This window comes from Eutrema salsugineum, unplaced genomic scaffold, assembly GCF_000478725.1.
Source record: "Eutrema salsugineum unplaced genomic scaffold, Eutsalg1_0 scaffold_6, whole genome shotgun sequence".
Classification (NCBI taxonomy): domain Eukaryota; kingdom Viridiplantae; phylum Streptophyta; class Magnoliopsida; order Brassicales; family Brassicaceae; genus Eutrema; species Eutrema salsugineum.
The window spans coordinates 9,173,954-9,201,591 of record NW_006256547.1 but is presented as its reverse complement, the minus strand read 5'-3'; the positions used below and the strand labels follow the sequence as shown (position 1 = coordinate 9,201,591).

Here is a 27,638-nt window from a genome sequence, read left to right as displayed (position 1 = left end):
AAACATGAAAGACACAACCTGGGTTTAGAGATTTCCTCTGATACCACTTGATATGATCCTAGATGGGGATCAAGCCCTGGATTACTCTACAATGATTGTGAATCCAATATTTGGTGACTTAAGGGGGTTGCAGAATGAGGTGATTTGAGATAGCTTGTAAAATAAGGAAGAATAAGGTGAGATTGCCTTGATACTTCTAAGAGAGATGGAAGATCTCTTAGACTATCAACAGAATTTGGTTAGTTTGTAAGGCAAGGATAAAGATCCGAATACACTTAACAAACAATGATCAAATGTTTTCAGAGAAAGAGATTATAGAAAAGGGTTTGATGGATTAAAAGAATGACAATGAGTCATACATATAGAGTCTTGTAAAACTTGGGAAACAACAAAGACAGCTAAGAAAACTTAAAGACTCAACGACTAAGACTTAAACGAGTTTGAATTTGAAAACAGGCTCTTCTCTTCTTTGATCAAATATGGAGAACGAAATGGGATGAGTTTTCATCAAGAGGTCTTTGTAATAGTGTTGTGAACAAGCCTCATTAAAAACCTTGTTTGGAAAACCCAATTGGGACAAAACCAAACTAAGGGAAAAAGAGCACAAGTCACAACACCTCTCTTGATGAACTCTTAAGTGGCTTGTATCACAACCAGAGTAGTTGGATTAGCTTGCTTGAACTTCATTGCCCTTGATCTTGTCATTGGACCAATCGGAAGATGGAAGTCTTTATCTTCGTCTATACTCTCTTCCTCGGGTTTCAGCTGCTCTTGGTCTTCATTAGATTCTGATTCATGCTCTCCTTGTTCTCCATTAATCTTCTCAGTTCCTAAGCTGGTCTTGATCATATCATTTGGTGTCGAAAGTATACATAAAAGTGCATGTCTTGGGTATGGTAGAAAATTGTGTTAGTAAATAGCTCACTCACACTAATTTTTATCGACAGATCACATAGATATTTTGAGATCAGATATCGCATATGTATAAATTCACAAAAAACTGATAAACAAAATATAATAAACATATGATAAATAAAGTATTTATTAAATTCGTACGTCTTGCTTATTAAATATCTTACCGTTACCTAATTTTTATTTTTATGTTTATTGGCTAAACCATTCATATTGAAATCTATCTATTACTATAGTATTTTCAGGACGTAGGATTTAAAGTTTAATTTTATTAGTCCATATCAACTTATAAAATTAGAAAAGTTTCCAATTTTAATTATTATTATTATTAAATATAAAATATAAGAAAATTATATTTAAAATTTATATTACGAACAAAAACACCAACATAATATTAAAGTTGTGATACGATCATGGAACCAGAAGATGAACCGCGGGTCGAGGATCAGGTCAAGAATGAGGTTCCACACAAGACCTTGGTTGTTCCGGAAGGACCGATGACAAGATCAAGAATCCGGGGACTTGCAGGAGCCGTTCGAGAGCTACTTATCGAGATCATGTACAAAAGGAAGGAACCTACTGATGCAGCAGCACTCTAGAAGCTTCGATCAACAACTTTAACGGCTTTCCTTTTTCTTAATTCATAGTTTCCTTTCATCTATTTCCTTTCATCTATTTCCTTTTCTAATTGGTTTTCTATTTTTAGTAAAGAGTTGTTTTTCCTATTTCAATGGTCTAGGAGTCCTATATATAGTCAACCTCTATTAGCTTTGTAACGCAGACTTTTGAGAATTAATAAACAAGCAATTCTTTTCATTCCCTGAGCAAGATTTGATTGAATTCAAATTTCTTGAGAAGCAGGTCTCTAGTGGTTCTCTTTGAAATCCCAAGATTGAACTGAGTTCTGTTTTTACCCTCCATCACCTACACCTAGCGCAATGTCTATTCTCATGTACTCAGGTCGTTGCTAACTTGGTCCGGGTGTTTGATTTGATACCCTTTTTCCTTGCATACGGGTTTGTCCCATTGAGTTTAACGGATGGGTTTAAATGAGGTTAAGTTATGCACCCACCTCACAACCCAAGTTCAATCACGGCTTCGTTAGATCTGTCATTGTGGTTCACTAATCACGGGTCCTGCCCCGTTAAACCCGCCGCGGAGCAGGTGCGGGTTGGCCAATTTTAAACTATGCGGGTTGGGGATTACGGGGGTTGTGGATTATTAAATGCAAGGCAGGTGCGGGTGACAGTTTTTGGAGAAACGGGTTTGCGGGTATCCGCATCTGGTCCTGATTTTTTAAATTATATATTTTGAAAGTATAAGAAGCTTTTAGTTGGTTTTTTTCCCACTTTTTGTGTTAAAAAGATAAGTGGATAATACAGGCCTTATTTGAACAGGTCCAAGAATGGATTCTACTAAACCAGGATATGTTTTTATAAAATCCAACCAAACCAGAATCAATTTTAATTATGTCTTATGTCTCAAACCCTAGATCAACTAAATTCTTGCAAAATTTCCAATCCTTTACGGCGTAACGAGTCTCTGCAACTCTCTTTCACACAACTAACAAGGTTTATGCAACTCTCTCTCTAAGAACTTAAATCGATTCTGTAACTATTTCTTTCACAACACAAAGTTTATCATCTTGTGACTCTTGCTCTCTCAAGTTTATCTTTTCATTTTTTCATTTTCTCTTCTTTTTAACAGATTCTGGGAATGGATTCTACGAAGCCTAATCCAGCAGATTCTAGGAATGAATTCTGTTTTCACATCTTTAATTTTTTTTTTTTGCTTAAGTTTGAATACTGTTTAGTGTTTTGATAACTTATGTTTAACTTATGCTTTATTGTAACATAATCACTTATGTTTATTTCCATTTAAAACTTATGTTTCAGTCATAATCGTATGTATTTTGCCATTTTTAAATTTTCATATGTGGCGTGTTACCCGCCAGACCCACTTGATTAATGAGAGGCGGGTGCGGGTATCTAGTCTATAACTCGCAGGTCTTGAGGATCCTGTTTTGCGGATAATCCTAACCCTAACCTGCGGCGGGTGGGTCTGGCGGGGCGGATCCGACCCGCATGACAGCACTAGGCTTGGTCCATGGTTTGGTAGTCCAAACGTCACTTTCCGCAAGCAACTCAAGGGTCGTTTCTGGCTAGCCGAGGAGTCATTCATACGTATCTTTATTTTAGTCAAACTTTATTTATTTCTTTTTGTAATTCCCTCTGACGACCGATGGTTTACTTTGCCTTCTATATAAGGCTTCTTATACTTAGAATATTTTCATTCACTTTTTATCAATAAAATTTCAGAGTTTTCTCTTTTGTTCTTTTCAGAACTTCATCGATTTTTCTTGGTTGTTAGCCATTATCATTCGATTTATCAAGTACATATCATAGTGCTTGACGCTGCCTTCATTCCAGGGTTTGGGGAGATTTCGTTTTAAGTAGTAATTGGGGCTTAGGAATTTTTGAGAAAACTCTTTCACACGCCTTAACATCCTTTTACTGCGAAGTCTTTTCTTCTCTGAAGTCACCCACTTGTTTTGTAACTTTCTCTTGAGATTGGGCCTAAGGATTAACATCTTTCCCAGCGAATCGACCAAAGCCAAGGATCTATCAACCTCAATCTCGATCAAGTGTGTGAAGTCCTAAGGGTGTTTCTATCATGTGGTATCAGAGCCATACATTTGAAAATTCGGTAGTATCTATCCGTTTTGTCTTTTTAAATTCTGCCTTTTCTTATTCTTTCTTTTGTTATATAAAATTAAAAAATATCATGATCTAGTTGCTTCAAAAAAAATCAGAAAAAATAGTCTGGTGGAATTGAAATCTTTTCTTTTTATCTTCTCTTTTCTTTCTCCATAATCGCTTGATAATCTGTTTGATTGAAGGCTTAAATCAAGTTGTTGATTTAGTTCTTTTAGAACCGAGGAGAGGCTCTTATGTGTTGTGAGGATATTAAGAGTGCTGAGTGAAATACCGAGAGAAACCTAGTGAGTTGCTTACTAACCTGTTTGTTTAATTTTAAGAGCTATTGTATTCTATGTCTTCTGACGGTTCTATGACTCATAGTAGCGATGGATATTGATATGTCCATAATTTACATCATTTAGGCTGCATTTTAGAGTCCCAATCATGTCTTTTCTCTTACATTTTAGGTCTTTAGGCATTAATTTAGACCTTCGGGTTTACATTAGGTCCCAAAGAGTTTTGCATGGTTTGAAGTCTTTATCAGGTGTTTTGGAGGTTGTTTGGAGTTCAAGAGGTGTGATTAGGAATTGAAACAGTGAAGAAAAGGGTTAAACTAGTGAAAACGACTTAAGGGAATTCCTTGGCAAAAGCATGTACCGGCTAAATCAGTTTATCAGCAAAAAATGCTATCGGGTGATTTCTCTCGGCCAAAAATCTGTATCGGGTGAAAATATTGTCGGGTGAAGTTTTATCCCGAGACAGGAGATTGTTATCGGCAAAAAAGCTTACCGTGGTATATGTTTCTCAGATATTTTCCTTACCGCGGGAAGCATTTCTTGGCTAAAAACCTGTTTACACCTGAGCGCGTCAAAGATTGCAAATCCGGGAAAGTTTCTGGTCCGAATCAGTTAACGGAGTCTTCATCAAAGTTGGAGATAAACGTGTCAAGATTCCAGAATAGTTAGAGTTACTGAGTTCGGAGCAGTGAGCAGAGAGATATCGCCACCGGGAGATACACTTGTCTCGCATGTATTCTAAAGCCGATCCGATGAGTTTCAAAGATTACGTGAGACGATACCTTTCCATTTCGATTCAGTTGTCGGCGCCTTCATCACTATTCAAGGTCTTTGAGTGCTCTTTCCAGAACACTTAATATCACCCGTTTTAGAGCTGTGACCAGAAAGATATCGTCTCCGGAGTTAAGATGGGTCCAAGAGCTGTTTTCTTACCGTTCTGATGCGATGCAAAGATGAAATACCTGAACCAGGTTTAGTAGAGGTTTAAGAGTCTTTCACGCCTGAGAAGTGTTCGCTGAAATACCTGAACCAGGTTTAATAGAGGTTTAAGAGTCTTTCATCATGATAATGATAGTTTGTTTCTCTTAAATGACTTATTGAGATGCTTCTTAAAACTTGATGATTCATGCTTCTCAAAAGGGATTTTGGTATTAAAGAGGATCAGTTTAGAAGCTTTATACCTTCATGAGAGGATTAACTTGTCTTTGAGTTCATGTTAAATTAAGTTGCTTGATCATTTTGGTTCATTAACTCGCTGATTGAACATTTTGGTTCTTAAACCGGAACTTCAATTCCCCATTTTACTATGGGTTTTAACCGGGAAGTTCCCAAAGCATAATTTCCATGTTAAACACGCCAGGTAAGTCTTCTAAACTTTTAAAAATAATTTTTTTCTAAGGAAAACACCTTTTTAAAAGAAAAAGAGGATTTAAAAGATCAAAAAGGTCTTTTCTCTTCATCTTCTCCAACAAGTTTGGAGATCTAGAGAAAAAAGACAGATTTCAAACTTGACAAATCCCTTCCAAATTTTCGAACATATCCCACTCTTTTTCCAAGGAGATTTCAAATCTATCATTATAACACTTTCATCAAGGTATGAGCTAAAATTTCTCACTTTTTCTTAAGAACTCAGATTTGGGGTTTTCTAAGAATGAGTAGAAATTCACCTTATGATGATTGGAAACTGTCTTTGGACTTAAGAATAGACTACTGGGTAGTTTAATTGCATAATTAAACATTTAGACCATGGAGATTTGAAATTTTCGAAAATCTGAGATTTGGGACTTTGAACAAATCGAAATTTGGAGATCTGTTTGGTTCAGCTTTGCAAATCTGATTTGTTTGGTTCTTGTTGATAAGAAAACTAGATTACATTACATGTGAGTGAGCATAAACAACATTCTGGTTTAGAAATCTCATGTGTTGAACATCAATATATCGAACTTGACTAGAAATTCTCAGATTTTGTAATGTTTGGTACATTTACAGTTTGTTTGTCAAGATAATGTGTTTGTGATTTCTCTATAAACACCTTGTTCTTAAAAATCGATACCAAAGCAGCCTGATTTATCCTTTTTCTCGAGAATCTTGTTTTTGCAGGTCATGGATCTCTCTCAAGTTCGACTGATTCGAACCAAGACGAGCCCTCATGCGAAAAAGCCCCATTCGCAGGAGGCATATGATGCATTGAACAAGACACAACTGAGTGAAGATGAGCCACTATCCACCTTCATTTCCGCGCAAAGAAGAATCTTTTCAAGAGAGATTGAGCAGACCTCCACTCAGCTATCTTTCCCTCGAAGAAAGTGAAGTTTGTTGGTAAAGCCATTGACCCAGACATCGATTACTTGGCACAGCTTGAGAAGCTGAAGATCAAGCCAACTCCAGCAATTGACTACTCAACTCTTGAGATGCTTGGAATCAGAGAAGATGTGATATGGTATCTTGATAGGCTTAGAATGAGATCATTCATGGAGTAGAACTTTCAGACCTATGAGAACCACACTAAAGAGTTCCTTGCATCAGCAACTTTGAGCTACAAGAAGAGAGCTACTCCTAGAGCTCTAGATGGCAGACTCTCCTTCTCTATTGGAGGTCATCCTTACTCTCTTACAATCTTAGAGATATGTGATGCTTTGAAGTTGCCTTATTGTGATGAGATTGCATTGGAGAAGGATCCAGATGAGGATCTTTGGTAGCTGATGGGTTATGGAGTTTACGACAAAGGAAGGTCCAAGGCATCATTACTCTCTCATCCTGCGGTTCGCTATGTTCATAAGCTACTAGCACACACTGTGTTTTTGCGAGCCAATCAAGCGAATGTCATTAAGCTAGAGTTGGTGACACTACAGCTACCATTCGCAGATTACCCCAGGTTTCCTTGCTTTGCTTGTATCATTGCAAGGAACCTAGTGAAGGTTAAGCATGAGATGCTTACATCTGATTGTCAGGACTACTCACCAGCTTTTGGGAGCATCATCACTTTGCTTATGATAGCAGCAGGAGTTGATCTTTCAGCTGAGACACCTCTTAGAGAGGATTGGTTTGATCTTTCTCAGTTCTCTAGAGACAGGACTATCACCAGGGCCAAGGTGGACCCAATTGGATTTGCTTACAAGTTCTCCACCAGTTCCACCGAGTACAGGGTCGTTCTACCATCGGATTCAATGCCCCGTCTCCGAGATGATTCAGACCCAGGATGGAAACCAGAGACTAGCGACTTCTTACCATCTTTGCCACTCTTACCTATGACCATGAAGCAATTTCTGGCTGCAAAAGCCAACAGAGAGGTAGCTGCAAACAGCAGGAGACTACAGCCTGCACCATCTTCATTATGAGCCAGTTCTTCTCATCTCAGAGCATCCACTAGGAGTGGCAGACTTTGCAGCTTTGAAGAAGAAGCTTGACCAGCAAGAAAAGATCAACAGGCGCATAAAGAGACTACTGAAGAACCACCGGTTTGATGATGATTCCTCATCTACAGAGACAGATGACAGCAATGAGACATAGGCTCATATCCATCACCACATCATACCCACGGTTCTATCACCATTTTTCGTTTCCTCTATTTTAGACTCTTTTGCTTTTATTTCACCATCTTCTCACCAACTTTTTCACACTGGGGAAACTGTGATTTAAGTCTGGGGGAGGATGTCTATCTGTACTAATCTATTTTTCTTTGTTTCTTATCTTTTTCTGCAATTTTTAAATTTTTCTATGCTTATTAAAAGACCTTGAGTATTTTTTCAGGAATGTTTGACACAAAACTATGATGAGTAAGACCCATGTGCTTCTAGACTTTACATGCTAGTTTCTTTTGTGGTTAGTATTAGACTAGGCGGTAGCTAGAGTGCTTGCACTACGAACTCCCACCAGAGGATTTCTATTTATGGAGACTTTTCCTAACAGGATATACTATCTCATTTCACTTGAACATAATCTTGACATCTAATTTTCTCATTATTGGTTTTAGAAGGCATCATGATACACATCTAGGACATCTTTACATCATTATTACCACTCTTTGTTGTCCTAGATGGCCAGTTCATCTTTAGCTGGTACCAAACCCTTTACCCAAACCTTCATGTTTAAACCTCATGCATTCTCTCTTTAGTTTATATCGACAGATATGTGCAAAAACGCCGGAGAGAGAGGAGCAACATAGTTTTCAGTCACTCAAGAAGAAGACTGAAAGAATTTGGGAAAGTGGAGCATCAAGAATCTATCAAAGCTCAATGGTGCCTCAAAAAGCTTGAAGTTAAAGGTAAATTTCGTGCTTCCTAAGACTCTATGTCAAAAGGTGGTTTCCCCTTTAAAAAAAACAAAAATAAAAAAAAGAGAAAAAGAATGAAAGGAAAGGAAACCAAAAGCCTAAAGAATCTAAGGGTAGCCGAAATCATTTGAAGCAAATGCTGCAAGTATTCATTTGTGAGAATTTGTTTTAAAACCTGGACAAAAATCTAAGTCTGGGGGAGTTATGAGGAGAACCTGAAGATGGGAGATCAAGAATCTTAGAGCAAGAAGAATGTGACTGGAAAATGTGGATATCAACAGCTCCACCCTCTCTTGCTGTTTTGCATATTGTCTTGTCTCTCCAGAAAAGGTGATCCTAAACACTAAAAGTCTCACCTTCTAAACAGCCATTCACTCTCGGCCGAGAAACCCAAGGGCCATTTCTGGCTAGCCGAGGAGTCATTCAAACTTATCTTTATTTTAGTCAGACTTTATTTATTTCTTTTTATAATTCCCTATGTACGATCGATGGTCTACTTCGCCTTCTATATAAGGCTTCTATACTTAGAATATTTTCATTCACTTTTCATCAATAAAATTTCAGAGTTTCTCTTCTGTTCTTTTCAGAACTTCATCGATTTCTTGGTGGTTAGCCATTAAATCATTCGGTTTATCAAGTACAGATTATAGTGCTTGATGCAGCCTTCATTTCAGGGTTTGGGGAGATTTTGTTTTAAGTAGTAATGGGCTTTGGGATTTTCGGGAAACTTTCTCACGCCTTCACATCCTTTTACCACGAAGTCTTTTCTTCCCTGAAGTCACCCCTTTGTGTTGTAACTTTCTCTTGAGATTGGGCCTAAGGATTTTTGGGACATGTCCCATGTCTTAGCATCTTTCCCAGCAAATTGATCAAAGTCAAAGATCTATCAACCTCAATATGGATCAAGTGTGTGAAGTCATTAGGGAGTTTCTATCAAGTTGTTAGATTTAGGATAGTGTATATGATTCTTAGTCTTATTGTTGTTTGTTACTTCATGTTGTTTGATTGATCACCTAGCAACTGATTTAAGTAAAATGAAACCACTTCCATGCTGATTTTATTGACCTGAACTAGAGTAAGCAACTATGTTGTAAGATACAAAAGTATACTTACGGGCATTGTGAGAATCTTACAAACATGTATTTACTGCTGATTTCTTCCTAGCAAGCAACAAATGCTGACTTGTTAAGTTATTTAGATCTAGTTTAAGAACCACTAGTGGACTAAGTCGCTATAAATCCAAACTAATGCTTGTTTGATTTGATCCATGAACCTCAGAGAATTCTCGGCTGTCCAGCCATTTTAATCATGAAGTGTACATCATTTATTTTCTGATTTGCTTTTTTATTTTCTTTGCTTCAAAATTCTGAAAATCTTTTGAACTGGATTATTTTAGTTACAAAATTATGTTAGATCGAGATCCTAAGCACACTAGTCCTTGTGAATTTGATACTCTTTATATACTATTGTGATTGTTGTGCGCTTGCAGTTTTATTAGGAGAAAACTCGTTATATTTTTCACCGTATCAACGAATCCAATGAGACTTGAGCCCATAGTAAGTTTTCGACGTAACAGTGCACCATCAACCTTAGGAGGAAACAATGCATTCACCCAAAGAAATATCAAGACACAAGACACCCGGGAACAATCAGCATTTTTTTCTTGGAAAAAATTAAATTTAGTTTGTTTTCTGTTTCAAGCTTATTACGTAGTTTGATTAAGTACAATGGTTCTTCTTCCAAAAGAAAGATATTTGTTCGGGAAAAGACTTCACTTCTCCTACAGAACCCAAGCTGCAAATATAAAGTATTTAGTAGTAGTGTGTCTCTCTCTTGGAGGAGCCCTCTTCCAATGATGGCTTCTTTCCCTTTTTATACTGTTCTTCACTTCTTCCTTTGTTTGAGCTCCCCATTGTGTAACGTCTTTTTCTCCTTTAATGGCTCATTCTCAGCTATTAATTGGTGTGAATAAACCGCCAAATTCATGATGAAATAGAAATAACATCATCTTAATGTTGTCATTAACTTTGTTGGATCTGTCATGATTAATATTCCTTTAACTCTCTGCTTCGAATGAGTCTTTGGTCTTGCATTGTTGACTAAAAAATTCTACATTTAATCTCTTTTGACCGTAGATTTTTATATAATCATTTATAAATTATTTCGGGTTCAGATTCTATTAATACATCATGCCATTCTTCCTTTTGTTTTTAATGAAACTCCACTAATTTAATAAAAATTTTACGAAAATTTATTTTCCACTTTGTCAAAGTGAAATAATCCACCCAGATTGGGGTGTCACAAAATTATTTGACTACAACATAAGATTTTTGACATCAAAACCTTTTACGCCTCTCTTCGTACTTACGAGCCCAAATATGTTTTCCAGACCAATCAAACTTGTTGAGACTGTTGCCTTTGAGTATGCGATCCACGGTAACGACCGAGTCCAGAATGAGCCTTGCATATAGTGATTGTTGCTGACCATTTTTGTTGAAGGAGTTTCCACTAACATCTGGCATGAAAACGCCTACAACGCAACCTTCTCCATATTTTTGGGTGAAGAGTTTCTTCACTTCCGCTTCTGACACTGGAAACCCACGAGAAAACGTTAGAAATATGGTTCGATCATTCTCAGTTGCGATGCATGTAGTATGCCAACCCCAAAGATCACTAGGGATCAGGAATGGGTTGTTGGGGGGGATATTATTCCCGCAAACAACATGAGGCATCACGACGATGTTCCCAAAAGTTGGATGAGGGAAGCCAGGGATGTTGAGAGGGCTGCAGAGTCTGCTGAAGTTGGAGGATGATAAAGGATACAGAAGAGCTCTTTGAATTATATCGGAGAAAATTCTAGAACAAACAGTGCTTAAGAAATTTTTGATTCCTATGATGGCACTGTATCGATATTTGTAGATTATTTGAAGAGATATATCTTTTTCCATGAAACTTGCAGTGAGAGGGATCTGTTTAAAGCCATTTGGTGGTTCGTTAAACTCAAGGCACCGGAAGCACGAGACAGCCTCGTCAGCAAGAGATAGAATTAAAGGATCGCTGAGAGACATGATGACTGAGAAGATATGTTCAAAGCCAAAGTTTTCAAGCCAAAACCATGTGGCCATGACAAGAAGGGACTCAGCTGTGGCTCTTGAGAATTTTAAAACCAGTTTAGCGAATACCTCTCTGTCTTGAGAATGGAAATCATGTAGTTGTTCAATGGTGGAGAGTGACATAATTGGTTTGAGATCTACAGAGGATATTAGAGAAAAAAGCGTATGCAGAAAGTTTGAAGAAAATGAAAGGTGGTGATAAATTATTGGAATATCTCGTAATCGTCATCTAATCTCGTAATCGTTTTATACACATATTAAAAAAATGTTTAACTTATAAGATAAGGAATGCAAGATTTTGTTATCTTTTTAACCACATATTAATCAGATGTTTTTTGATAGTTTTCAATTAATGGTAACAAATATATATATATATATATATATATATGAACAGTTGTTATGGAGTTCGAGTTATATTTATATGTGATGTTTATAATTTCAGCCCCGAAAAAATTCATTTAGAATTTTATTGACTATTGACATTGAATTCTAACAATGTAAAAGAAAATAACCTTATATGTTAATGTGGTTTGGTGTATTCAGAAATAAAATCTTATGTATGCTAAGTTGACTCTTTAAATTTAGCAAATCATGTTTACTATATATGGCTAACTGTAACTGGACACCTATCTTTCTTCTAATAAATGTGTTCAATAAGAATTCACCACTCACTTTTATTAATTATATGCAATGCAATGTCTATATGACATACTTTATTTTCTATGTATGGTGTACTTTCTTTTTATACTGGATAATATTTTATAATTTTATTTATTTTCTATTTTTGGGATTGTTTATGGAGAATGGTAGATATATTTTTGGGTACTTTTGAAATATTTTTAAACCAATAAATGGTATTTGATTATTTTTTTCTTTTGTTTTAAATATCATTACTTTTTACAGCTTTTCAAGGCCTTAAATTTAACATTCTATTTTATAATATGGTTCTTTAAAATAATGTCTAAAATAATATGATATTTTGAAATAAGTTATATATGGTTTTACATAGTTCCATAAGTGATTATTGGTTGAAATTATATAAGTGTCATTGCTCATTGCTAAGTTCTCTACCAGCTCTAAAGCAGCATGAATCTCCTTTCCCAGAAAGTTTCTATTTGATGCAGTATCCAGCTGATTGCTGATCTTGGGAAGAGCCCCTCTATAAAATGTGCTGAAAAGAGAAGCCTCACTAAACCTATAGTGTAGGCCCTGGTTTGTGTAGCTCCTGAATCTCTCCAATGCTTCACCAAAACTGTCATTGCTGTGTTGAGTGAAGCTGGAGATTTGGTTTCTCAGTTTTTCTGTTCTGGAGGTTGAGAAGAACTTAGACAGAAATGCCTGCTTGCATTGCTCCCAAGTTTGAATGGAGCCTCTTGGAAGATTCTTCTCCAATTGGTGTGCTTTGTCACCAAGACTGAAGGGGAATAATCTGAGCTTGAAGCTGTCCTCAGATACTCCATTTATCTTTGTCAAGTCACAAACTTTATCAAAGTGGTCCAAGTGTTCCAAAGGATCTTTCATTGGCAATCCATGGAACTTGGAGTTTTGGACAATGTTCAGTAAAGATGCTTTCACTTCAAAATTGTTGTTCTACACCTGTGGTGCTTGAATCCCTGCTCCATACTGATGAGCATTGGCCCTGTCATTTTCTCCCACAAACACAGGTGAATGATCTGGTCTCCTTTGAAGGTTGATGCTGAGGAATGAATTGAGCCTGTTGCTCATTCCTATGAGCCTGCTGCTGATTCTGTTGAGCCTGCCTCTCATTCCTTTGTGCCATGTTTATATTAACAAAGGCTTGTTGCTCATTTCTGTCATTTTTATGCATAGTATATTTTCTTTTTAATACTGGATAATATTTAATAGTTTTTATTTATTTCCTATTTTTGGGATTGTTTCTAGAGAATGGTAAATATATTTTTGGATACTTTTGAAACATTTTTTTAACCAATAAATGATATTTGATTATTTTTTAAAAATATCATTACTTTTGACAGCTTTTCGAGGTCATAAATCCAAAATTCTATTTTATAATATGGTTCTTTAAAATAATGTCTAAAATAATAGGGTATTTTAAAATTTATCTATAGTTTTACATAGTTTCATAATTGATTATTGGTCGGAATTATATAAGTGAGTTAAATGGTTCTCTTACAATTTTCTTTTTTGCAAGAAATTAATCTTTTCTAAAAACAGAATTATCATTTTTCTTGAGAAAAAAGGTTCAGAAAAAAAATGAAGTAAAAAAAAGAACCACAAAACTTAAGTTGTAACAAAAAATTCCCAATAAACTACAATCCATTCATGTTTTTTCGCACACGCTAACAGAACAGAAACCTAAAAGGAATCTTGACACAACCCGTTCAGCATCTGATACCACAATCCAACCAAGATACCAGCCAGAGACAGAAGATGAAGTAACAAGACGATGGCATCAGAATTTTAGTTTTTAGAATTTTAGAATTTTTTGTTTTGTTATGGTCAAGATTTTTTGAATTTTCTTAAAAACATATATTCATTTGCTAATTTTTTTTATCAATAAACAAGTTTATAAAGCATATATATAGCGGATATAAGATCTAGGATCTTAAATCGGAATAGTCACTCGGAACCTCCTCCATTTGGATGGCTGAAATTCAATTTCGATAGTAACTGGAGAAGCGATTCAGAAATTTCAGGTATTGGCTGGATCATTCGAGGTCATACTGAGGCATACATTTGTTGGGATGTATACCAGTAGCAGCCACGTCTTCTTCTTTCCAAGATGAAGCAATGGGTTTTTTTACAAGCTTTTCACATCGTATGGATGAAAGGATGGAGAGATTATCTGGTTTGAAAGAGACAAGTTGGAGTTGACAAAGATGATTAACCAACAAGAGGACAATAATGAAATTGGGATCTTGTTAATTGATATCAAACATTGGATGGGTAAGCTTCCAGAATGTTCTTTGGACCATACCAACCGAGAGAGAAATTTTGCTGCAGATGTATTGGCTAGGAGGGTTTTTTTGTCAATATTCCATGTCTGGAATCCCAAGGGCGAATAACAAGATCAACATGAAATAAAACACGATACATGTCAAATACATGTGTTGTTAAAAAAAAAACAAGGGCACATGGAAATACGGCAGAGGAAATGCTGCATCACCATCGAAAACTCCGTCAGCAGCGTTCTTCTTACCGGTGGTGATCTCCCCACCAATCACCAACAAATCTCCGGCGCCATGTGAAGGTTCCACCTTAACACCTCTGCTCCTTCACTTCCTTTTACTTACTCCTCTGTTTTAGATCTCGTAAGTATCACTGGCCAGAATTTTAATTCTTCAAATAGCTTTACCGCCGTTCATCTTTCACTCAAAGACTTCACCCTTTACATTGACAAGGCTCTATATAGGGATTTGGGGAGAACTCATGCTCTCAGCCGATAGAGGACGAAACCTGATGTGGTATGAGTGCGGGAAAAAGTTTTACCCTAATTGAAATGCACAACTAATCGATTGTAGTACTTAGGGATCGAATCCATAGGGAAGGAGGATCTTTTCTGCAAAAATCTTTGAAAGAAATTAAAGCAAGGAAGTCTAGACCTAATCAATATTTTAAACACTACAAGAAATCACCCATTTCACAACGACCATATTCGTCGTTAAATCGTTGTGAAATGAGGTTTGCGACGATTTAACAACGAATGCCAGTTCGTCGTATATTGATCGTCGTAACTGGTAATTCGTCGTAAAATCGTCTTTAATTAGCGAGAAACAAATAATCGTCGTTAAATCGTCGGGAAGCATTCGTCGTAACTTCGTTGTAAATGTAACGACGATTGAACGACGAAAAGCTTTCGTCGGCAATTCGTTGCAAATTCGTGGCAGAAGAATCATCCTTAAGTCGTCGTTACTCTAGATTCGTCCCTAATTCGTGTATACATTTCGTCCCGAATTCGTCGTAATTTACAACGATTTAAGGACGAATGTTTATTTATTTTTTAAACCCAAATTTTTTTAAAATAATAATTAAAAATTAAATAAATTAATTTAAAAATAAATATGAAAATAAAATTATTTTAATTAAAAACAAAACAAAATATTTTTATTACAACAAAAAGAAATCATATTTAAGCATCATAATCAATTTCGAAATCTCCAAAATCGTCCACAAGATTAGTAACCGGAGCATGTGATTGATCTTCTCCACCACTTGTAGATGCTAATTGAGTACCCGCAGCTTGTGTCGCTCCACCACTTGTAGATGCTCCTTGAGTACCCGCAGCTTGTGTCGCCACTCTCCGTGCCGCCAATCTTGCCTCCTTTTCCGCTGCACGTTTTTGACGTTTTGCTCGCAAGGCATTTGCAACATCTGGGATTGAGAGGGCAATGATATCGAAGATGGAGTCATACTCCAAAAGCTCCTCCTGAACTTCCTGGTGATTTGCGCTTTGAGACTCCTCTAAAGGTGCAGTCTTGGCCCGTAGAACGACTGGATCATCTTCTGGTCCTCAGCGGCGTGGTGCGGATGACAAAGCACTCGGGACGAAGCACTCGGGACGTCTCTAATATTTTTATTACAACAAAAAGAAATCATATTTAAGCATCATAATCAATTTCGAAATCTCCAAAATCGTCCGCAAGATTAGTAACCGGAGCATGTGATTGATCTTCTCCACCACTTGTAGATGCTCCTTGAGTACCCGCAGCTTGTGTCGCTCCACCACTTGTAGATGCTCCTTGAGTACCCGCAGCTTGTGTCGCCACTCTCCGTGCCGCCAATCTTGCCTCCTTTTCCGCTGCACGTTTTTGACGTTTTGCTCGCAAGGCATTTGCAACATCTGGGATTGAGAGGGCAATGATATCGAAGATGGAGTCATACTCCAAAAGCTCCTCCTTAACTTCCTGGTGATATGCGCTTTGAGACTCCTCTAAAGTTTTCCCGCCTCATGCATGAATCCCTCAACCCCCTCACTGAATTCTTTTGTCAACGATCCCGTTGAATCAATACGATTGTACATCCATTTCCGAATTTCATATATGGACGACATTTCGTATATATATTTAATATTCACTACCAAGTGAATATTTTGAAATTTTATACTTGTTCCCAATTAAGTGATCAATTCAATCACTCTTATTTAGGAGCATTGTGATTTTTTTTGGGTTATGGGAGGCCCTATATATAGATTTTTATTCTGCTTACCATCGAATTAACAACGTTATTTAACAACGAATTAACGACGAAATGTAGTTTAGCGACGAATTAACAACGAAAATGAGAATCGGGTTTATTCGTCGTTAAATCGTCCCTAAGTTACGACGATTTAACGAGATTCTTATAATCGTCGCCAGATCGTCGTTACTGCACGACAATGTAACGTCGAATTCTTTTCGTCGCCAATTACTGACGATTTGGCGACGGTTATAAGAATCGTCGTGCTTTGTTGTTAATTCGAAGGGAATTTGCGACGATTCTTAATCGTCGTAAAAAATCGTTGCTAATCGTATACTTTCTTGTAGTGAAAAATATTTTTGGGGTGTCACTAAAACGTAAATCCTAAACTAAACGGGAAAAGGAAGAAATTATTAAAACTAAAAATGACCCAATCTAAAGACTTAAGAAAATCAGCTGGAAATATAAAGAAAACTTAATGTAAAAAGCTTGAATATTAATTGATGTTAACTTATAAAATGAGTTGCTGGGTTTTCAGAGAAATTATCTCCGGGGTATGAACGATTCAAAACATTGCTATAAATTAATTTAAAAGATCATGGCTATTTAAGAACTACAACTCGAAGGTATGACTATATCATTGTCGTGATTGCAACCAACTATCACCAACGACCCTGACCAGTAAGTTTCCACCCTGACCCCGGAAGCGAGTGTACGCAATCTTGCACTAGACTCATCTACATTCACAACTCACCCATAGGTAGTTTTCCACTCATATGGCATAATTTCTCTTCTCTAACTAGATCTGGCCCCTAATGAAAACTTTCGCAACACTACAAACCTAAATCAGATTATAGTTCATGACACTACTGTCATGCATTAAAAATAAGTTTAGAAGAAAAAGTTCTAGGATTCAGCTTTAGTATCTAATCGAATCCTCATTGAACATATATAATCCCCATCAAAAATTCCTTTAAACCCAACAAGTAAATTACTCAGACATGATTAAAGAAAGCAAAAACATTGTATTGAAATACTTAATAGAAATCGATATTGAAAAGAAACAAAAAGGGTTCAAGAGATAGATCTCTATCTCCCTAGACCTAAAAGTTAAAAGTATGAAAAACACAACTCTTTAAAATGAATAATATGATAAGCATACAGCCTAGGGTTCATAAAACATGTATTTATAGTCCTCAACTCATTTCTGGACGTCACTTAGAGTTTCTCCAAATGAAGACATCGATTTGGGTTTTGAAATGGGCTCATTGGTCGAGCAGAGTATTCTCCGCGGTCAGAGGGTATGCGACCGGTGGAAAATACTTGCTGGCCGCGGTCAGTAATGCTGGCCTGCTGGTTGACGAGACATCTTACTCTTTGCGTAAATTTTGACTGAACCGTTGGATTTTCCAGCTGTCAAGTGTGCTGGAAAGCTAGCTCCTCCATCTTTAAGATTACCAAATTTGAGCTGGATCAGATGGTAAGAAAGTCTTCATTTGAGGGTGAACTTCTGACGGTTTGACTCTGAGCTGAAAATCTGGTGTTCTATCCATTTTGCTAAGCTTTTTCCTAAGTTTCCTGAAAAGACTCATGAAACTATAAATACTAGAAAACTATAATAAAAATACTAATAAAAAATAAAAACCATTGAAAAAGTATTTAAAAACGATCCATAAAAATGGTCAAAATACGGTGTTATCAACTCCTCCAGACTTAAACCTTTGTTTTTCCTCAAACAAAGCAAAAAACAAATTAGGTGAAGTAAAACAAAAATTGGGAATGCATAAATCTCAGAGACATGAACCTCTAACCTACGACCAACGATCGTACAACAATCGCAACAATCGCAACTTAGTCTAGAAAATTATCACCAAGACACAAAAGATACTAGTCCACTTTTTCTGTCTTGCAAAATCTTAACAGTCTAAATATCTATTCCAGTGAACTAGCTATCTACATTCATTAAGTGTATAGTGAATTCTAATCAAAGACATCATTCAGGGTAGATGGCGTTTGGTATTAAAGGCTTTTTAAGTGGTGGAGTTAAAATGTTTCGGGTTACCTGAAGATCTGGAGGATGCTAGACATTATGCAAAACCGCAAGAGAGAAAAGGACTTGTTGATGTCCATAATTTTCAGTCACTTCTCCCTGTCCAGTGTTGTTGCATAATCCTTCTTCTTTTGTTGTAAACAGCTACTTCCCCTAGACTTAAATCTTTTATGGGAATCAGAAAGATAATCTCCAAAACTGAAAATAATCGAACCACAACTTGCCTCAAAGATAAAATTTGATCCTCCTAGACTCCTTGAGGTTTTTATTTCCTTTCATTTCTTATTTTCCTTTTCTTTTCTTCTTCTTCTTTTTTTTCGTTATTCTTTTATATTGAAAGGGAAAACACCTTTTATTAAAAGAGAGAGTCTAAGGGACAAAAATATACCAAAGTTTTGAAGTTTTTCCGAGGCAAATTGAGCTTTCTCCCTTGTTGAATAATTCTGGTCAAATCGCAGGTCTTGGTCTTTAGTGACTGAAAATTGTGTTATTCCTCTTTCTCTTCGAAGTTTTTGCACATGTCTGCATATAGGACAATGAAAAACAAGAATGCATGTGGTTTGAAAGAGGTTGGGTTACGGTGGAGAACTAGCTAAAGATGAACTAGCCATTCAAGATCAACAAAAAGTGGTAAAAAGGATAAAGGAGTCCTGAATGTATGATTCATTTCCCTGATCTAATGCTTCAGTGAGAAAGTTAAGTCAATGTTAAGTCCAGATAAAACAGAGCTTGTGTATTTATTCATCTAAATCAAAACCATTCAAATTCCTCTGGGGGGATTTTTTTTTCAAATGTGCTTAGCTACCATCTAGTCTGGTCCTAAATCATGAATGAGCATGTCAATAGGGAATAGTCTAAAAGCACACAGTCAATTATCATCGATTTTTATGTTCATCATTCCCTTTACAACGTATTTTGTTTTGAAAACTGTTTATGAAAAACTTTTAAAGAAAACACGAAAATAGTAGATAATGCAAGACTCATGAAAGAAAGGTGGTTGGAAAGGGATGAAATCCTCCCCCAGACTTAAATCACACTGTCCTCAGTGTGAAATAAATCGAGTTTGGATGAGAAAAATGCATGAATGTATGGAGAAAGGTAAACAAAAGAAAACTTACCTGGACGCAGGATGCAATGAATGATGCAGATGTTGGCGGAATGCATTAGCGGATGGTGTTGATGATGCAAATGATGCTGGGGTGGACGAATGACACATGAACTTCGAATCGGGATGCTGACGGGAATGAAACGGATTGATGCACAAAGATGCGGGAAGATGCTAAAAGGTGATGGGAGGTGGTGGGAAGTGGTGGATGGGTGGAATGAGACAGCGTGAGGTGAAATGGGGTGGATTGGGTCGGAGGCTGGATTGGGTCGGAGCTGCGGTCCGGACTCACGCGACCATGGGAAACTTGGTCTTGGTCGCGAGTAGCAATCTGGGACCATGGTCGACCTCTTCTTGGCCGCGGTCCGATTGAATGCGACCGCAGCCAGCTTCATGCGGCCAAATCCTGCCTCCCCTTGGTTCATGCTGGGCTGAGAACCAATCTTTCTTTTTGGTTTTTTTGGTTTTTTTGGTTTTTTTGGTTTTTTTATTTTTTGATTTAGAAGAAACACCTGAAACTAAGAAAAAGAAAAAGATCAATAGAAAAAGAAAGAAAATCCTAAGGAAAAACAATATCTAAATGGGTTGCCTCCCATTAAGCGCTTATGTTTTAAGTCGTTTAGCTCGACTTGGTGTAGGAAGTGGCTCAGTTCGATGAAGACTTTATCCTAAGACAAGTCTATTTTGAATTTTCCTTGTTTTTCCTAGCAGGTTCTTCGTCACTCCAATGTTTTGCTTCAAACACCTCTGTTGCAGGACGTTTTCCTACTCTGCTGTTAAAAGAAACAACATTAAAGAAGATGTCCTTTGTCGACATTAGCAAATGAAATCCTCTGGTTTGGCCAATCCATGATGGCTCCAGCAGTTGCTAGGAAGGATCATCCAAGAATGATCGGATGTGAATCATATTTGGTCTTGACAATATAGAAATCAACAAGAACAATGCAGGTTCCTATCCTTAAAGGAATGTCATAAGCTACTCGTTTAGGTGTGGCACTAGATTCATCAGCTAGGCTGATCCTTGTTCTAGTCCTGCGCAGGTGCTTAATACCAAGACTCAAAGCAGTTGCTTTGGACATCATGTTGAGACAAGCTTCAGAAGCACATAGAACATGGTTAAATCTTTCACCTCTAATGAAACAAGAGATAAGAAATTGACCATGAATTTCGATTTTGTGGAGTCTTCGAGCAGGTCTTCCTTGTTTGGCATGATTGAAAAAGTCTTCTATCTGAGGAATAGACTCCTTGTTCTCACAGAAGTATTAGCCGATCATGTAGTCCTTGCAGGCTTTGCTGAAAGTAATTCCTTGTGGTAAGCTTCGAACCACATTGTTGAACTCATCCAGCTTCTCCTTGCTGATATTTTTGGTAAAGTAGCTGCATTCTTCAGGTTTTTGGAGATGAATGGAGTAAACAGCAACATTAGGTGATGTTAGGTGTCTGGCTCTTATGAAATAAGTGTGAATGTTTTTTTACACTCTTTGTTGTATCCAAAGAAAACTTGCAAACAACAAAGCTCCCAGACATCATTAAAACTCATGTGGGCAAAGATTGTCTTACCAAATTTGTTAAATTCAATAAGATTCTCCCTGGATATGCTACTGGTTATCACTTCAAGACTTAGTGAGTTGCTCCTTGATGAGTATTCTGCATTTGTATATTCAACAAGCAGACCATACTCTTTATCTTCAGAAAATCGTTCTTCATAATTATCTTCACAAGATAAAGCCATGTTCCAAGGTAGGGACTCATCTTCATCTTGAGATTCCTGAGTGCTGATAGAATAGATCACTTGCTGGAATGGAGGATTTCTAGTCACTCCAGGAGGTGCATCAGATGAGCAGTGGCCTGTATGAGCCGAATGGGATTGATTAGAGACGAACTGATGGTTGTGTGCGGCTGCAGGTGACGTGACGGTGGGGAAGTGACTGTTGGCCGCGGGTAGGACAAGCACAACCGCAGTAAACTGCTTGTTGGCCACGGTCACAGGAGATGCGACCGCAAGGAAGCGTCTCCGAGGTGAGTTGCCTGATTTACCTGCTCATTTGCCTTCTAAGTGGTCTCTTGGGTCTCCTGGCTCAGTGTACTTCTTTCCTAGGTCAAGACCGTCAGTATGAAGTGCTGAACCTTGTGCTCCACGTCTTTGCATAATCTCCTCACTTTCTCTTGAACTTCATCAAGAGCATAGAAAACTTTGTCTAGGGTAGAATCAAGCTCTTCGGTAGTCCATGACCTTGTACACCTTCTCTGAAACTTTGGCTGTGAAGTCATAAGACTCGTTCTTGGCTTCATTGAAGGAGTTTTCCACATCGTCAAGGTCTCTGATCTGTTTCTTAGCATTGCGAAGCTCATAAGTGTGTTTGGCTTGCTCTTCCTCCATGGTGTCAAATCTCTTGGCTATGGTGGCTGCATCCTTGTTTGCTCGTTCTTATATTCACTTGACTTGATCAGAGAGGTCTTCAAACTTTTTGTTGAAAAGAGTTGATATACCATCAGTTCTCTCATGAAGGGGGGTTGTAGAGACGGCTTGGCATTGATGAACTGCTTGATTGTGGCTTCAAGATGCTCCAAACAGTTACTGATATGCACGTTTTCATCCTGCTTGAGGATCTGATGAGGTAGGCGATGAGCATATGGTCTAGGGTTAACCATAGGAGATGGAAAAGCTTCATCTCAGTACATGGGAGGCTCGCGGCGTCTGTACAACTGGTGGTTGGGATTAGGGTTTCAACCAAATTGAGAAGATCACATATATTGCTTTTCTCTGTGTTTGGTTGCTTGAGAAGTGTTGTAGAAACCTTCCTCGTAGTAATGATTTCGGTCCATAGGGTTCATTGCTTCAAAACCTGAAATAAGGAAAACCAAAAAGGAAAATAAGTAGAAAAAAGTGTTCTAGAGTCGATTTACTAACCTTTCCAGGGTTTTACGAAAGAGAAAACGCTTGCCTTTCCCGGAAACGGCACCAAAAACTTGATGTGGTGTGAGTGTGGGAACAAGTTTTACCCTACTAGAATCAATTAAAGCCGCAACTGCACAGCTAATCGATTGTATTACTTAGGGATCGAATCCATAGGGGATGAGGGTCTTTTCTGCAAAAACCATTGAAAGAAATTAAAGCAAGGAAGTGTAGAACTAATCGATATTTTAAAGGGGTTTTTAAGGTGTCACTAAAACATAAATCCTAAACTAAACGGGAAAAGAAAGAAACAATTAAAACTAAAAATTACCTAATCTAAAGACTTAAGAAAATGGACTGGAAAAATGAAGAAAACTAAATGTAAAAAGCTTGAATCAAAATCGATGTAAACTTATAAAATGAGACGCTGGGTTTTCAGGAAAATTACCTCTGGGGTATGAACGATTCAAAATATTGATAAAAAGTAATTTAAAATATCATAGCTAAAACTTTTAGAACTCGAGCTCAAAGGTATGACTTTGTCACTATCGTAATCGGAACCAAATGTCACCAACAACACTGACAGTAGGTTTCCACTCTGGCACCGAAAGGGAGTGTACGCAATCTTGCACTAGACTCATCTACATTCACAACTCACCCATTGATAGTAGGAATTTTTCAATCCTTGATCAATTCCTCAACTACTCATGTCATTGTAGCACTTGAGGTATCAATCCAAATGGAGAGATTCTAGACACTAGAACTATGAGGATCAATTCTTAATCCAAGTCTAATAAGCAGATGAGTTGGTAACCAAAATTATCTAAAAGCATATAACAAAACAAGCAAGAACAAACAGTAATTAAGAATTAAACAAGCAAGAGAAACTAAACAAACACTCAAATTCAAATAAAAAGAAAGCTAAACCTCTAGATGTGATCATTGATTAGGGTGCTTTAAATGTGAATTCATGATGCTAAGCAAACAATGCAACACTTGCAAATCTTTAGTCTAGACTTCCAATTCAGATTAATTCATTCTCATGACAGAAATCCCTTTGTTAATTACCAATTCAAGACTAATTCCCATTAGTGAATAAGCAATTAACAAGCATAAGGTTCCAAGTCTAACATGACCAGACAGCCTCTTTGTGCATCAAAATAAGAGCTAAGAAAGACTGAATCTTATACAGAAAGATAAAGCAAGCATCACATGATCTCAAATTCCAATTAACTTAGAACTCTAATCTAGATTAATCCTCTCATGAAGGCACTAACCTCTACACTAATCCATTTTCAAACCAAATCATCATTTGTGAAATATGAATCAATGAGCATTAAGAAACAGTTCTAATATGCCATTCATGCATTTAACAATCATTCCCATGACATTAATGCATAAACCCTTAGTTAGCTTTCATTCAGGCATTTCATCAAACACTTTTGGTGCATGAAAAACCCAGATTCTAGACCCAAGTGATGTGCAAGGATCTAGCATTAGGATCAGCTAACTAAGGAAAGGAGAAGAGAATCTAAGCTTAAACAATCATTAATCTACATCTAAGCACCCTAATCTACACACCTAGAAGCTTAAAAGATGACTACTCACTAATCATGAAGAACACATCTAATCTTTTGCAAGAGATGATGTTAATCATGATTAGAAGCAGAAATGAGATGATGAGATGATAAGAAACAGACTTGGAATGATCAAATCCCTTCAGATATCTCTTAATCAAAAACGTTTTTACACTCAAAAGGAAAGAAAACTAGAGAGAAACTAAGAGAGAAGATGATATACTTGGGTTTTTCTCCCAAAAAACTATATATACCTAGTGCTAATGGACCGGGTCAGCCCAGGACAAACTGGGTACTGACCCGGCTCAGTTGGGTCAAGTGGAAATCCTGCGGGTCAGTCCAGTATGTCCCAGGTCGCACACCTAAGTCGCAGTAGATGAAGACTTGTCTTGTGAAGCCTGAATCGCCTTGTCTTAGCCGCACGCCTAAGTAGGAGTGTTTTGCGAGTGTTGCTGCGGCTTGGTCTCCTTCCTCTCCAACTCGCAGGGCTAAGGCGGTTTCTGGGGAATGTACAAACTCTGCGGGTTGGTCTCTATTGCACCTAGGTCGCAGGCTCAAGTCGGAGTGATTTGCGAGTGTTGCTGCGGCTTGGTCTCCTTCCTCTCCAACTCGCAGCATCCAGAGCAGCTTAGACCACTTCGCATTCCGGAGAGTGTAACTCCTATGAGACTTGTCCGAATTGAATGATTTCGGTTGCAGAAGACAGAGGACTCATTTATCTCCAACTTTTGTGAAGAAAGCTTCGGTGCTTGGGAAGTGTAAGGCTTCCTGGAGGGCACATCTTTGCAGTGCATGTACACGACCAGAGAGAGGCGTCTAGACATGTGTCCATTCCGGAGACTGTATCTTTCTGCTCATAGATCCGAATTGAATGCTCTTGGACGTTCTGGAAAGAAGGCTCAAATGTCTATGGTTCTCATGAAGGACCCGGAAACTAAATCGGCCTGGAAGTGCACCGTCCTTCGCATCCTTTAGAACTGATCTGCTCGGTCCGGAATACCTGCGAGACTGGGGTTCCTTCCGACAAGCTTATCTCTCTGCTCACGCGTCCGAATTCCACGATTCTACTTGCTAAGAGACCGTGATGCAATGCTCTCCAACTTCTATGAAGCACCCGCCGTCTGAATCGGACCGGAAGGCTCCCCGGACAGGCGATCATTCAGGGGTATCGGATTGCTCCGGAATGAGTGCGAGACCTGTTCGTCTTCCGATTACCATATCTTTCAGTTCTGTGGTCCAAATGCCTTGATTCCAACTGTTATGGACTCTTGACTCAATTATCTCCAACCTTTATGAAGACTTCGACAGCTAAATCTGACCGGAAGGTTCCCCGGACAGGCGATTTCGGAAACGTGTCTGCACCCGGAGATTTTGGCCGAGAGACTTGACCGCGGTACGTGTTATTGGCCGAGAAAGCTACCCGCGGGAAGGATTTTGGTCGAGAACCTTCGACCTTCAGTACACCATTTTGCCGAGAAACCCAAAATTGCTCCTTTTCACCATTTTTGATCATTCCAACTCCATTTCTTCATCTGAATCACATCATCCACTCCAAATTGGCTCCAAAAGCACCTGTTTAACACTCCAAAACATGCAAAACTCTCTTGGACCTAATGCAATCTCCTAAGTCCTAAAACAATGCCTAAAGACCTAAAATGCATGCAAATGAGACATGATTTTGACTAGAATATGTACATTAAATGATGCAATTTATGAATATATCACCCATAGGTAGTTTTCCACTCCTATGGCATAATTGCTCTTCTCTAACTAGATCTGGCCCCTAATGAAAACTTTCGCAACACTACAAACCTAAATCAGATTATAGTTCATGACACTACTGTCATGCATTAAAAATAAGTTTAGAAGAAAAAATTCTAGGATTCAGCTTTAGTATCTAATCGAATCCTCATCGAACATATATAATCCCCATCAAAAATTCCCTAAAACCCAACATGTAAATTACTCAGACATGATTAAAGCAAGCAAAAACATTGTATTGAAATACTGAATAGAAATCGATATTGAAAAGAAACAAAAAGGGTTCAAGAGATAGATCTCTATCTCCCTAGACCTAAACGCTAAATGTATGAAAAACACAACTCTAAGAATGAATAATATGAAAAATATACGGCCTAGGGTTCCCAAAACATGTATTTATAGTCCTTAAGTCATTTCTGGACGTCACTTAGGGTTTCTCCAAATGAAGAAATTGATTTGGGCTCGAAAATGGGTTTCTTGGTCGAGCAGTGTTGATGAGGACATCGAGACAAGCCTAACACTAGCTGATGAAGAGCCGATCAACATACCCACCATGAGACATGCACCAAGGACAAGGTCAGGTACTAAGAGTCTAAGAGAGGAGTTCAACAAGTCAATAGAAGGGCTGATCACACTTATAGAGCACGAGGAACTCAAAGAGGAGCTACTCAAAGGGGAGATCACCCGAGAGACACCAATGGACGTGGGAGACACGGCCGGTTCAAGCCAAGACCTTCAAGAACCAAAGAAAGTCAAGGAGACACCGAGCAATGACTACTCTCAACTTAAGTTTCAAGCCATATCATTCCTACCTGTTTTACAAGGCATCAAGGATGCTACTACGTTTATCATCTCCAAGCAAGTGGAAATACCACTCATCAAACCAATGTAAGTATTTACAATTGGATTATATCTCACGAGCTTATTGTTTTTTTTGCAGGAGCTTTTCTTTGCCTTAGTCGTTTTCCTTAGTTTTTAGAACTTTTCCATTTTGTTGCTTTAGTTAAACAATGAGTTTTGTAGTTTCCTTTTCTGTATTTTTCGGCCAGGAGAAGCCACCCCGCTGTCGAACCATTATATAAGGTTCCTTCTCAGCATGTAAACTTTTAACCTATAAATAAAATAACCTGAGTTTTTTTTGAAAGCAAAAACCCTAGCCACGACTAGTTCTCTTCCTCTTCTTTGGTGCGATTCCTTTGAAGCTGAAGAACAAGACTTATCACAGATTCTTCCATCATCTGTGTGGCGTCTCTCGATCCATTGTACCCTTGTCACCTCGATTCATCACTCCTTTCTACCGAGTCATCTAGAGAGAGTCGTACGGCCAGCTAGAGATTCACCACCTTTCCATCCAAGTAAGAACAAGTCACTCTTGTTCCTACATCATCTGGTATCAGAGCTTAGGCTCGTGTCAGGTGAATCTATCCCCTTGTTACCTTCTAGTTTCGTTTCATTCTTGAAGAAAAATCAAAAAAAAAAAATTAGATCTCTTTGTTTAACTCATTGCATCGTGTTAGGGTTCTCTAGAAAATAAAATAAAAAGTACCGTTTGTTTCAAGTTTACATTCATTATCTTCATATCACTAGGGTTCCTTAAGAAAAGTAAAAAAAAATCTTATTGCATCGCATTAGTAGTCTTGAATCCATTTTATTGCCCTAGATACATTGTTTTAATACATCGGTTACCTCATATCCTATAGTACTATCATTGCATCAAAAAAAAAAAGAGAAAAGAAGAGAGAAGAATCTTCATACTTAGTAGTTTTGTTATTTGCGTTCTAGTAGCCAAAATTTCATAC

At 37.7% G+C, this 27,638-nt stretch overlaps 2 protein-coding genes and 1 non-coding gene across 4 annotated transcripts; 2 read left to right on the top strand and 1 right to left on the bottom strand.

Moving 5' to 3' along the window:
• Positions 1-10,516: 10,516 nt before the first annotated feature.
• On the bottom strand, positions 10,517-11,416 carry LOC18012187. Its single transcript, XM_024151480.1, has one exon. The coding sequence runs from the start codon at positions 11,414-11,416 to the stop codon at positions 10,517-10,519; it is 900 nt and encodes a 299-aa protein (XP_024007248.1).
• A 1,069-nt stretch (positions 11,417-12,485) lies between these two features.
• Positions 12,486-12,592, top strand: LOC112083704. Its single transcript, XR_002897840.1, has one exon. It is a non-coding gene; the product is annotated as a small nucleolar RNA R71 (small nucleolar RNA).
• A 1,811-nt stretch (positions 12,593-14,403) lies between these two features.
• On the top strand, positions 14,404-26,944 carry LOC112083549. Of its 2 annotated transcripts, none has more exons than XM_024151764.1 (3): positions 14,404-14,586; positions 14,688-14,739; positions 26,329-26,944. In XM_024151764.1, the coding sequence occupies exons 2-3, from the start codon at positions 14,705-14,707 to the stop codon at positions 26,729-26,731; spliced, it is 438 nt and encodes a 145-aa protein (XP_024007532.1). In that variant the 5' UTR covers positions 14,404-14,586; positions 14,688-14,704; the 3' UTR covers positions 26,732-26,944. The 2 variants fall into 2 exon arrangements, with proteins under 2 accessions (XP_024007532.1, XP_024007531.1); XM_024151763.1 differs by having other exon boundaries at positions 14,677-14,739.
• Positions 26,945-27,638: the final 694 nt, after the last annotated feature.

Coding starts and splice junctions, on each gene's coding strand:
- LOC112083549 (XM_024151764.1), top strand. CDS start 14,705: ATGCTCTCAGCCGATAGAGGACGAAACCTGATGTG. Junction 14,740..26,328: donor AGAGGACGAAACCTGATGTG/GTATGAGTGCGG, acceptor TTGGTCGAGCAG/TGTTGATGAGGACATCGAGA.
- LOC18012187 (XM_024151480.1), bottom strand. CDS start 11,416: ATGTCACTCTCCACCATTGAACAACTACATGATTTCCATTCTCAAGAC.